Here is a 12999-nt window from a genome sequence, read left to right as displayed (position 1 = left end):
TCCTCCACAAATGAGGATGGGTGAGCAGATTTTTCCCAGCACATCTCTGATCCTGGAGGATTAGTTAGTAGCAAGAGAGCAGCTCAGTCAATCAATTCTTAGGTCAGATATAGAGAGAGTAAATAGGGTCACTCATGCATTTGGAGCCAGTGCGTCACCAAGGCAGCTGTCTTTTAAATATTTGATCACTATTAATCCAGGTCACCAACCTCCAGGTGCTCAGGATCCATCTGTGGCCCCTGCATTCCCACGTACTTTGTGCACAGACTCTGGGCTTTAGTAATTCCCCCAGCGGGGTACGCTGCGCTTAAGGGGGCTGCAGACCCCAAGGTATCTCCCTCGCCTGTGTCAGGATCGTGCTCGGTGTTGGCACTACAGAGAGCGGTCCCAGGGACGAGCCAGGCTGCTGCTGGTCGCACGTTCAGCAGGAGCCGGGGCCGTGTGCCTCGCTGCTGTTGCTGTCACGTCCTGCCGGGCTGCACAAGACTCGAGGGCTGCCACCCGCCATTCGGAGAGCGTGAAATTAAGGAGAACGCGCGTTAGAGGCTCTGCCCTGCCCTGGCAGCAACCACCCGAAGGGGAAGCCCTGAGGTGCCCCCTGCGCCGCGACAAGGCGACCCCAGCCCCAACGCCCCGAGCAGCCGCTGCTGCCGGGCAGCGCCGCGACCTTGCCCTGCGCCTAGCGCGTAAACAAGGTCACTGGGGAGGGAGGGAGGGAGGTGGCGGCGCTCGCTGTTCCCGACGCGCGTCACCCGTGTCCCCGCGCGGCTCCGCGCGTGAGGGGAACGTTCCGCTGCGGGGCGTGACCGCCGCGCGGCCCGCCCGCTCGAGCCTGTAAATAGGGGCGGCGCGTGGCGGCGCCCGGCCACAGAGCGCGGAGGGCGCCGAGAACCCGCTGCGGCACCGGCGGCCACTGCCACCCCCTGCACAGCGAGCTGCCCCCGCGGCACCCCGAGCTACCGCCCCGGCGCCATGAAGGCCGCCCGCATGGCGCTGCGCAGCGCCGCCCCGCTGGCCGCGGCCGCCGGCAGCCGCCTGCCGCTCGAGGTGGAGACCTTCTCGCGCTTCTCCCCCTCGCCGCTCTCCATCAAGCAGCTGCTGGACTTCGGTGAGAGCCGCGGGACGGGGCGGGACAGGACGGGACGGCGGGCTTAGCCGCGCAGGGGGCTGGGGGCTGCGGGAGGCGCGTTAAGGCGCTGGCTGACGGCGTCGCCTCCGCTAATGGGTGTTTTCGTGCTCCGCGGGAATCGGGGGGAGTCATCAGTCCCCAGTGGACGGAGTGGATGTACCCAGAGCCGCTTATCGCCCTGGCAGCTGTAAAATCCCCGTTCCCGTGGGCCTTCACACGTCACTCTCAAGAAGCCCTTTACAGCACCTGGGGTGGCTCTGCCAGTCTCAGGGATGGCAAATAAGGACTATGTTGAAATATTTCCATTTCCAAGTGTTCCCCCAGGAACAGGCAAGGAATGTGCCTTGCTCTCACATAACAACACTGAGCACAAGGACATACCTGCATTGAGGAAAGCTGCCCAGTAATAGTATGGTGGTGGCAGATGCAAAGTCCTGAAGTCCTTAGTGAACTGCAAGACAGTAGTTCATACTTATACGGTAAAACTTTATTTCTTTTTCGCAATTGATTTATTTTATAGGCTCATCTAATGGTTGTGAAAGAACCTCTTTTGCATTTCTGCGACAAGAGCTTCCTGTGAGGTTTGCAAATATACTGAAAGAAATTGATCTTCTTCCTGATAAACTACTAAGCACTCCATCAGTAAAACTAGTAAAGAGCTGGTAAGTAAGAACCATTACATTCTGCCTGCAAAACAACATGACATTAACAACTCTGCCAGCCTAGCCATTATATGAAGAACAGATGACAACAGCAAAATACACCAGAAATGCAGTCCACTCCTCAAAGCTGAACTGCAAGCTGTTATATATTGCCCTAGTCTAAAATATTAAAGTTACATGAAAAAGCAACATGGATATATTTTAAATCACATCTTTTGACCTAATATTTTGAAATAGCTCATAGAGCAAATTTACTTTCTTCTTTCTAAGAAGGGAAAGAGGTAAAGCTGTCTGCTGTTTCCATCCAGTACTAAAGATCTACAAAGCTGCCACAAAATAGGAGAACAGACTACACACTTGTTTGATTCTCTCACTGATGAAGTTTATTAATACAGTTCCAGCCTGCAGCATATTGCCTTGTCATATGTACTGGATGTTTGGAATTCAGTTTACACGATCTCTCTGGTTACTGACAGTGGTCGAATATGAGTTAACCTTGCGTTACTGGCACAGCTGCAGTGTTGGGGAGGATGCCTGACATAAAGGACAAAAAGTATTTGGGTGAGATCCAGAAGCTGTTCTTAATCCACCAAGCTATAGCTGTGCCTTTGCAAAACGTGACTATGTCAGAGCTTTGTCCTGGCTTGACTGGACAAAGAGGCTCAAGTGCTTAACTTGTGCCAAGCTGATCAAGATCAGAATAATTTTTGCTTAGGTGGCTTCCCGATCAATACTTCTGAAACACCTCACTTTTCCCAAGAACTATACAGGGAGCCTGGATCTCTAAAGGTTTTGGATTCCAGACTGGGTGGCAGGCACAAGAAAGAAAAAGTCATTTAAAACCTTCCACATTCAGGTGTTCAAGAAATAACTATGCATGATTCCATACCTCAGTGGAACTTTGATACTTTAAGTTTTTAGCCGACTTGTTAAGAGTAATGATTAGGACAAGACAACATCTTTTTTTTTCATCTCCTAGACTAATAACAATCTAATGAACAGCATTGTATTTCCTGTATTCTTTTTCAATAGGTACATCCAAAGCCTAATGGAGCTGGTTGAATTCCATCAGAAAAACCCAGATGACCAAAAAGTCTTACACGAGTAAGCTTATCCTTAGTTTTCATTCAGCTTTTCATCTTGAATCATTCCAAATGTAATCAATTTAGAATGACAGCACTGTTGTTGGCTCAATTTGATCATCTGTCGGGAAATGTTGCACTTAGGTGAAATCTTTGATTATATTGTAGTAACAGTGCAAATAAGTATGACCTGTTGGGACTTGCTTTTGGAGGCAGTACCATAAGCTGTTATGACAGAGAAATACCAACCAAAACTACCTGTGATGTCAGGTCATCCCTGCTTGTTTTTAAAGTGTGAACTGGAAGCCTTCCTCCTTCTCACATTCTCCTCTACTGAGGCTATTAGAAGTGAATAAATGGAAAGTGAATTGGACATGGCTAATAAACACAGCTTTTTAGATAAAAATATCAAATTCTTCTGCTTTATATCAGTGACAAAGTAGTTTTTTTAAAAAAAAAAAATCAAAAGTATTTTAATATTAAAGATACTCTGTACAGTCACTTCTGTTGCTGGAGTATACCATTTTGTACAAATCTTGCCTTGTCTCCGAATAAGAGAGACCTCTTTTTGATCTAGCTTTATAGAAACATTAATTAGAGTCCGAAACAGACATCATGATGTGGTTCCTGCAATGGCGCAAGGAGTAATTGAGTACAAAGATACTTTTAAAGTAGATCCGGTCACCAATCAAAATATCCAGTACTTTTTGGATCGTTTTTACATGAGCCGTATTTCTACCCGGATGCTGATGAACCAACACAGTAAGTAGAAATTCTTATCTGAGGAAAAAATTCAACTTCATGAGAAGCATGTTAGTGTAAACTTCTCCTAAAGCTGTCGCAGGTCTGCTTCAGATGATTGTGTGACAGTGAAAAGCTAGAAACAAAACATGCATTTTTAAAGTAAAAGAATATCGGTTATCTTACTAACTGTAGTAAGTCTTCCATGGAAAACTTAGAGTTCTCTGTTTTTTGGAAAGCCTTTGGATGTTGATCCAGGGAAGCCAGCACAGCCTGCAGGCAGCAGATAGCATTTGTAACTTGAACAAACCATAAGAGATGCTGAGTATTATTTATGGTTGTGTTGCGATCTTGCCATGTTAGTTTGCACTAGTTTTTCATAATACAGTATATTAAATACAGTATTTTCTTTATCTCAAACAGCCCTTCTTTTTGATAACAACGCGGGCTCAGGTCACCCAAGGCACATTGGGAGTATTGATCCATGCTGTGATGTTGTTGAAGTTGTGAATGGTATGTATATTCTCACAACATAAAAAACTGTCTTCATGATCAGTGCTTGCTAGGAATTAACAGGCAACCAACACATGTTTGTGTAGGGTGTTGATAGTTTTGGGTATTTTTTTAATGGAGTGTCTGAAAACAGCTAAAATGTTTGCTTCTATAGAACAGAAAAAAATATGTATAAAATAGCAATAAAATGTGTCTGAATAGCAAGTGATAAATGAGGTGGGAGTTAAAGTTGTCAGTGATGACATCAGTAACATCTACTGTTAGATAATTATACCCTAGATGCATCTGTTTTACCGAATTATCAGATTTTACTCAAGATTTGCCCATGCTGCTGTGATTGCCTATTTAATCTCAGTTTCTGATACATGCAGTGGCTGCACCATTATCCTCTGTGAAACACACGCTCAGTCTGTAAACACCCTCGCAGCTAGTGCAGTTAGAATTTTTTTTTCCATGCATTAGAATGAATTGCTGTGCTGTGATATTTCATTTTGCTTATTTTATTCAAACAAATATTTCAGATGCTTTTGAAAGTTCCAAGATGCTATGTGACCAGTATTATTTAACATCTCCAGAACTGAAGCTTACTGAAGTGAATGGTAAGTTAGGGACTTTTATGTCTTTCTTCCTATTGGTAACCAGATCACTTTGTCTACTCTGAAGGTTTCAATTTCTGTAGCAATAATGGTACATACACGTACCATAATGGTACATGCAAGTCCATCTAGTTTGTGCTAGTTCTCTTCATTTGCCTTTACAGGCACTTCATTTACTTTCCCCTCATAGAACTCAGATGTCATTGCATCTTAAATACTAGATTTTCTGAGGTAATTTATTAGAATTTGAGGAAGGATGACTACTACTCTGTACTTAAGTTGCCGAAGAGTGCTGTTTCTGAGGTAGATAGAAGTGAGGCTACTGACAGAAATATCAGTTCTAGTTCAGGCTGCCTGATGTTCTTCTCTGGTCTTGGGCAGTCTGCTCAACCACTGCTAATCATTTCTGTTTGTTTGAAAATGAACTGTGATTAAGCAAATGGCAATTACAATTCAAACACTGTGCAAATACATCAAGCTGTTCATTTAGAAAGCATGATGTATTTTCATATTTGTTTAAACATATAACTCGCTTACAATAAAATTGAGAAAGAAAACAGTTCTTGTTTTTTTTCCCTCGCAGGAAAACTTCCAGGAGAGCCAATTAACATCGTGTATGTTCCATCTCATCTCTTTCACATGCTTTTTGAGCTCTTTAAGGTAAGTAAATACAAGCTGTTTCCTTCTGCAGTATTCTGAGAAAGAGCTTAAATATATAAATTCTGTTAGGTCTGATTGGATTAAAGTTTTGTATAGGATGGTGAGATTTCTAAGAAGTTGTTACATGGGGAAATAGCTTTGGCAGTTGGGAGAGGAATGATTGCAGCTAGTAGGAAAATATTTGGACATTCTTATGTGGTTATAACTGGGGCAGGCTAAGGGGGAGAGAGAGAGAGAGCTGGGCCTTCTAAATGTTTAAACTGGACTTGTGACCATTGGTATCCCTCTACCCTTAAAAATTAGTCCTTAGTGACTTTTCACCCCAGTGCTTGTGAATTAAAGTATCTTGAGAGATAATGAATGGGGCTGAACTTGTGGGCAGCCAACATGGGATGCAGAATTCTGGGAGTTGTTAGCAACTGCTGAACTCTTGTCCAGAATTCTGCTGGCTTTAATGAAATTACTTTATTTGCATTGGGAGGTAAAAACAATGTAATCTTTCAATCATGCTTCAGGCTGCACTGTTTAGTCACTTTTACGTACACAGCTGCCTGTGCTTGTTATGTGAAATTGCTAAGTGTGCTCTTGAAAGCTGGACATGATAGGAAAGGTTGGTAACTGTGCTCAGCTTCTGCATAACAGCAATGTGCTTTTAAGTAGATATATCCAGCACTTTTTGATAATAATAACCTTAATTTCTATAGAATTCAATGAGGGCAACAGTTGAATTTCAAGAAAACAGTCCTTCCCTTTCTCCTGTTGAAGTGACAGTTGTTCTTGGACATGAAGACCTCGCAATTAAGGTAATTTATTGGCCAAAACCAGTATGTGCTTAGTGTAACTTTTTATAATTTCTTACACTGCAGCAAATACTGTTAAAGAACTTGACGACTTCAACAACAGGTCAAAGTTACTATGCATGAGCTTTCTGTTGATGACTTCCATCTAGAGCAATTACCTAGCTGACAAACAATACACTACAAACATGTCTGCAATAATGGAAGGATTTGCTCAGATGCTAGTGTTTTAAATACTTTATTTTTAGTATTTGATTGCAGTTAGCTTTATTCTCTCTTAAATCAGATCTCTGACAGAGGAGGTGGTGTTCCAGTAAGGAAAATTGAACAGCTGTTCAGCTATATGTATTCTACAGCACCAAGGCCAAGGATGGATGATGCTCGACAAACTCCTCTTGTAAGATCATTTCAATATCTGTATTTCTAATAAGATTATATAATTATTGCGTAGATTAATAGATTAATATTAAGTAATGAAACATGATGTCCAGCTTTCTGCTGTGTAGTGTATACAGAGGTTATTGAGCCTTAGATGTATTAATTAACAGTTTCTGAAATGATTTTCAGTGTTTAGCTTAGCTGACAAAAACATCTCCTTTCAAGGTAAAAACAAAGAAGAATTTTAGCAACTGAATCTATCTCTTTCCCCCTCAACCTCTCTTGCTCCAGTGACAGTAATTTAGCTGGTTTCCACTCCCACTCAGTCCTCAAATATTATAAATATTTTATGGAAACAAACGCAACTAAGACAGGCTTTAGAATACTTTTTTATTTTCCTAGTAGCAATCAACTTCTACTAAACAAATCTTAGGAGAAAAAATGGGAAGGGAAAATAAAGAATTTTAATGCATTAAAGTAATAATTCCTTTACTTCTCCATGGAGATGAGATTTAAAAGGTCTTTCAGAATCTAACATTTAACATTTCATATTCTTTATGAAACTTGTCAGAATTTTATTCTCTTTAAAGGGAAGAGGAAATGCAGAAGCTTTTTAACAGTTTAAAATTTCTGAACACTTTTCAGTTATCTAACTTTATATCGTAGGAGCTAGTGGGGAAGAAAAAAAATCTTCATTTTATGTTGTACTTTGTGTTTTAGGCTGGGTTTGGCTATGGCTTGCCAATATCTCGTCTGTATGCTAAATACTTCCAAGGAGACCTAAATCTCTACTCCATACCTGGTTATGGAACAGATGCAATTATCTACTTGAAGGTATGTGTTTGGATAACTAGCAATAATGCAGTGAGGTAACTACTTTGGTATCATTTTAAGGAAAACAGGTTTTCTGCTCATCAATTGAAAAGCTCTCATTTTGACAATGAAATACCAGAAAGGATTCTGACTCATATTTAGAAGTAAAAAGTCATTCCCTATTGTGAATACTGCATGTATTTTTGCAAAATTGGGAGGCAGAAAATGAGTAACTTTTCTCCTTCTTAATTTTAGGCACTATCAACGGACTCAATAGAAAAACTTCCAGTTTTTAACAAATCTGCTTGTAAGCATTATCAAGCTACCTCAGAGGCAGATGACTGGTGTGTCCCAAGTAAAGATCCAAAGAACTTATCAAGACAGAGTGCAGCTCTCTGAAGGGACATTGGTGTACAAGGCGCTCAAGGGGATCAAGCTGTTTTCTCAACAAGGACTAGTGTTTGGAAGTATTTGTTTACTTTCAGACAGGCAAATTTTTCAGTTTTGTGACTGACACAAGAGAAGGAAGATCAGGCATTTATAACCTAGGCTGTATGCATTGAATATGAAATCTTGCTGTGCACTAGAGGATGAGGAAAATATGTATGGAGACATTTCCCTATGTCTTTAAAAAAAAGAGATGTGTAAAGAGGAAATTCAGTCTATTTTTATCTTTTGATCAAAGATTTGATTTGGTAGAAGTGTGCATTTTTGAGTTCTATCTAATGCTTGAGTTCTGAATACTGATAAGTGTCAGTTAGTGGTATATATTTTTCTACTAGACTAGTTATCAGCATCTCATCTTATTACAGAACTCGTCAGGTAGGTAGGTGCGCCTCTTCTTTCAAACTGTCTTTATAAGATTGGGAAAAGATCCTCTTAACATCGCAGGCTGGCAGCAAGATACAAAGAGCATACAAGGGGCTCCTGGCTGAGGGAGGGAGACCTTGCCAGGAGGGGAGACAGTATCTTCCCTGTAAAAGAGGGGTACCATTAATCCCACTTAAAAACCAAAACAAGTTAAAACCCCTGTATTCCTGTAGAAGTTCTTATGTGATGCCTTGCTCTGAGTTATTGCTGTTCGTGGAAGAAGTAGCAGGGTAAGGCTCCTGTGCCTAAGATACCTTAGGGAAGAAATGAAATAGCACTTGGCGTTGTATCAGCAAGTGGAACTGAAAGGTCTTGATATGTCTTGTGTAAAAATGGCATGGGAAACTGTTTAAAAAAGTGATTCTTTCTTTTTGTCATGCTGTTAGAGAATTAGTGGCTCAGTAAACCAAACCAAAATCCAAAGACTAGAACATGTGGGTAGGTTCTTGGATTTTATGAAGAAGCAAAACCTGAACCACAACTTTGCCATATTAGTATTGGGCCACACTTTAGCTCAAAGGTGTACTTGGAGATTCTGAAACCTGACAGCTGTAATGAGCACTAAGGCTCTCTGAAGGGTTTTCAGAAAGAAGGGTGGAGAAATAGGATTCTCTTGTAAGAACCATTCCTTGCAATGGAAAGTGTTTAGGAATTGAAAAGGTTTAAAATATGAACAGTAATGAAAAAAGTCAAGTAACTTGTATGAATAGCAAAATACAGGGGAATGGCCACAGGAAGAGTGTCAGTAGGAAAGAGCTGTGGGGAAAATATTCCATTCTCCATGAGCTTCATTTTCCCTGCCCCCCCCCTTTTTTTCTTTTCTGTGAAATTTTCCCCTCATAAGTGAGGTAAACCTAAAAACAGGGTGAAAGTTAAGTAGTATTTGGAATTGCCAAGCTGGCCAGTCAAAGTTCATCAGAGATGTGTATTTTTACTTGAAAACCTTTTGACTTATCAGCATCATTATCTTAAGTGTTTATGATCCTTGGCAAAGGCTCCAAATACAGCATTTATAAATACAAATATAAAGCATTCTGCCCACTTGTAGGACAGCTTTCTAAAGCAAGTCACATGTGTTTGGTAGAAAACCACTCCATACTCTACTGTGAATATCAAATGTAATTGTTATTAGCAACAAGAGAAAACTAGAATTATGTTTTTATTCGAGCAGTCCTATTGGGGTAGCTTTTGTTTGGTTAAAAAATGAAATAGCATTCTGATATGCTTCACTTGTTCTCAAAACTTAAGTTTAGAAGCATTTCTGTTTAAATACTGAGCATATGACTGAAGTACTGCATGGAGGCCCATTTATCCTACTGTGGTCACCAAAAGTCACCAGATTATTTATCTCTGAGCTCAACTCAGTGAACGAAATGGATGATATAAATGAAATATCTCTTTCTAGAAAATACAAGTGTGCAAAAATTGCCTTCACTGCCATAATATACTTGAATATTTTGTTGATTTTGTATTGAATACAAGGTCACAAAAACATACCTAGGTAGTCGTTGTTGTTAAGTAAACACAAATCATACCTCTTTCTTTATGCTCGGTTATGCTTGAACATGAGTCGTGATCTCATGACATATTATGTGTCTGTAATATCGCTTCAGCTACTCCAGGTGGGAGCTGTAACTTGTATTTCAAAGCAGCTGAAGCACAGAGGTGCTGTAAGCACAAGTCTGTAATGGCGCTTGTAGTGCTGGCCGATAGACGCTTTCTGGATAAGTGTAACTTCTGAAGTGGTGTGTTCAGAACACTGTAACGGTGCAGACATTGGGAGGTGCGTAGCACCTAAGAAACCCATGTGGAATATCTCTTAATAGTGAAAAGTTACTTAAGGGCTGTCTACCTAGATGAACACAGTGCCTTTTTCAGCAATTACTTTTTTAAAAAATTCCTGAAAATAAAGCTCTAGTTTTAAGACTTTTACTGCTATGTAGCGATATAAATAATTTTATAATAAAAATCTTACAACTGATCGGGCTAGTGTTTTTCTTTGTGTCTTCTAAGCAATATACTTCAAGGACGTGTTCTTCCTCTTATTTATTAAGACTTCAAATGGAGTTCAGCAAGGCAGCTTTGTTGCAGAGACTCAGAGGTCTGCTGAGACTTTACTTGGTAGCTGAGGTCTGTGTATTGCCTCTCACAATTTAGTCTTGCTTCATGGAGGAGAATTGAGACTCTTTCATCAGTGCAGTCTACCCTCTTTACTATATGTTTACTGTTCATCTGTAAACTCAACGAAAATTGACCAACAATTTAGTTTTATACAAAAATACTTTTTAAAATTTTTTTCTGGCATTTTATTTACATAAACCATTACTTTTTAAAGCATAAATCATGTTTTCTATTGTGATATTTCTATAGGTTTCACATTTTAAATACTATAGTTTGGTCTATAAAATTGCATTTTAAATCCCAAAACCACAAATGATTTTCAGCTTCCCAGGCTGAACTTCTCTCTTGTCTTAGTCCTTTACTTTCAAGATTTTCTAACTGTTATGAGAACTGTTATTCTAAACCTAGATGTTGTCCCATATGAGTACAGTAAAAGCGAAGGATGTTTTCAATTATCTTAATCTCAAAATATGTTTTTTTTTTTTTTATTGCATGCTACTTAGAAGAAGCAATTCTTGTCTGCAGTGGACTTTGGTAAGGTGTGTTTTCGTGGAGAAGGGATGGTGGAGGGAAAGGGTGGAAAAAGTGTTATTTTAGTTGATCATTTCTGGTACTGGCAATCTTCTTGATAACGTCCACTGGTTTCAGTCATCTCCAAATATCAAAGATAACCTGGAACTGGGAGCAAAGAACTCGGTAAGCATTAAAGGGGAGATTGTCCACAGTACACAGCTGGGCAACCTGTCTCTCCTGCTCTGAGCTGAGAGAATCTTGCCTTATCTTACCCCTTTTGATAAAAGCTTCAGTGACTTGAAGTTGCTTAACTTCAACCTTCAGGTTTTCACAGTACTGGGGGAAATTCATTGCTCTTCTGTAGTGTATAGAAGTAGCAGATGTTCTGAGAGCTGTCAGGTATAGTTGTAACTGAGAGGGTTTCTATTCCCTAAGAAATCTGACTCTAAGGAAAGGGGCCTTAAGAAGTTTCAGGCTTCTCACCATGACCGTTTGCTTTCAGTTTTGCTGCTGAGGAACAAACAGAGCTTCTTTAGGCAGTTCTTTTCAGTGCAATCATGTTGATGTATTTCCACGAGTCTTGCACTTGACTTTAAATTTAGACGCTTGGTTTGTATGATCTGATTATTTGAGAATACCTGTTTAAATATTAATCTCACAAGCCTTCTCTCACCTCAGATTGCTTCTTGTCTCTGCAGAGTTCTACTGCAGAGCAGGGATAAACTGATTTTCTAAATCCCTAAGGGGGAACTTAAACATCACATAAATATACAGTAGGCAGTCCCCAAAAGATCATTTCAGCATCTGAAACTAGTAAGTGGCTCTTCCATGGCTGCTGCTGCTTCATGTGGTTATGAAGATACGATTCCACTACCGGTGCAGGATTCCTGATACTTAGGCACTGAGTTTAACCACGCAGACTTCAAAGGGGGGTCCACCTTTAATGAATATCACTTCCACATGCCAAACAAAAATATCTGTTTCAACGCTGAAGTAGTGGCACAGCTGTTTTCAATACCTGCTCTGCATTAGGGCTACAGGTATTGGACAGAATATATTGTGCCGTAATGAAATGTTTCTCTGCCAGTGGCAGATGTGTTGCAGATGGGGGCACCTTTACAGCGCGTTTCAGCAGTGAGGCAGCAGAGCCCTGCTGGGTCCCTGACACACCGGGCTCCCTGCGTGGGCCCTGCAGAGAGGGCACAACCACCAAGGGCATCGCAGTGTCCCTGGCACTGTGCTACTCTCGCACTGCCCACCGAGCTCCTAAGGGTCCAGAAGGCTCCAGAAATTGAAGTGATTTTTTTTTTTTTTCTGTCCACACAAAACGCAATGAGGAAAAGGGGCCACACAGTCAACTCCTGATTCAGCAGAACACCAGCAGTACTGAGATGGACCCACTGAACCACAAGGTGTTGTTCATTATCATCACCTTCCTCTTGCTTACCTAAACCTTCAGACATGCCAGACTTTGCCCTCAGTGTGTGATAATGCCCTTCCTGTAGCATTATTCCAAAAGGTCTTTGAATGGCCTTGGTTACCTGTGATAAGAAATACTACTGGACTTGAAAAACAATTTTCCCCCCTTGCAGGAGCAATGATGACTTAAAAATATTGGATTATAACCCTAGGAGCTGTTTGCCCTGAACTTCTTGAATGGTTTTAGCATATGGGAGTGATAAATTAGCAGTTTGTGTTTTTCCAGGCTCAGCTAACTGGGAATAGGGAGGAGAAGCAAAGGAGGAATGGTGAACAGGAAGGGGTGTTTTCTTCTGTGTTAACATCTTTGGATTTTTGGTCTCTAAATGCTTATAGCACAATTTTAAATGACCTGTGTCCAGACCCTGGACTTCAGGCCCTCAGGTGGCTTTGTGTACCCACTCAGGGCAGGCGCACTCAGGATGGAAACACCTCTTCAGGACCTAGCCAGATGTTGCTCCTCTCTTCAATCAATAAAGAGAAAGCAGGACAGTCCTGGCAGACAGTTGCAGCTGGCTCTACTTCTCTGAAACACCTTATAGGAAAAACATGTAGACAATCTGAATTGCTCCATGTCATCCTAAATATTGAATGGCAGCAAGGTGTTGGGACATAGTCCTGTTTTTTGCCATTAATGCCTTTTTT

At 41.0% G+C, this 12999-nt stretch overlaps 1 protein-coding gene across 1 annotated transcript; it reads left to right on the top strand.

The window, feature by feature from the left end:
• Positions 1-972: 972 nt before the first annotated feature.
• On the top strand, positions 973-8234 carry PDK4 (pyruvate dehydrogenase kinase 4). The gene is made up of 11 exons (XM_088533455.1): positions 973-1108; positions 1650-1791; positions 2824-2895; positions 3451-3635; positions 4038-4127; positions 4649-4726; positions 5307-5383; positions 6088-6186; positions 6467-6577; positions 7279-7392; positions 7627-8234. Exons 1-11 carry the CDS (start codon positions 973-975, stop codon positions 7768-7770), a joined length of 1248 nt encoding a protein of 415 aa, XP_088389581.1. The 3' UTR covers positions 7771-8234.
• Positions 8235-12999: the final 4765 nt, after the last annotated feature.

This window comes from Tinamus guttatus, unplaced genomic scaffold (genome assembly GCF_059628265.1).
Source record: "Tinamus guttatus ecotype Peru unplaced genomic scaffold, ASM5962826v1 Tinamus_guttatus_pri_ptg000503l, whole genome shotgun sequence".
Lineage (NCBI taxonomy): Eukaryota > Metazoa > Chordata > Aves > Tinamiformes > Tinamidae > Tinamus > Tinamus guttatus.
This window is presented reverse-complemented; position numbering and strand designations above follow the sequence as displayed.

Excerpts from the sequence above, each read along its gene's own strand:
- PDK4 (XM_088533455.1), top strand. The coding sequence starts at position 973 with ATGAAGGCCGCCCGCATGGCGCTGCGCAGCGCCGCCCCGCTGGCCGCG. Across the intron at positions 3,636-4,037 it reads GATGCTGATGAACCAACACA|CCCTTCTTTTTGATAACAAC; the intron begins GTAAGTAGAAAT and ends TATCTCAAACAG. Across the intron at positions 7,393-7,626 it reads ATGCAATTATCTACTTGAAG|GCACTATCAACGGACTCAAT; the intron begins GTATGTGTTTGG and ends TCTTAATTTTAG.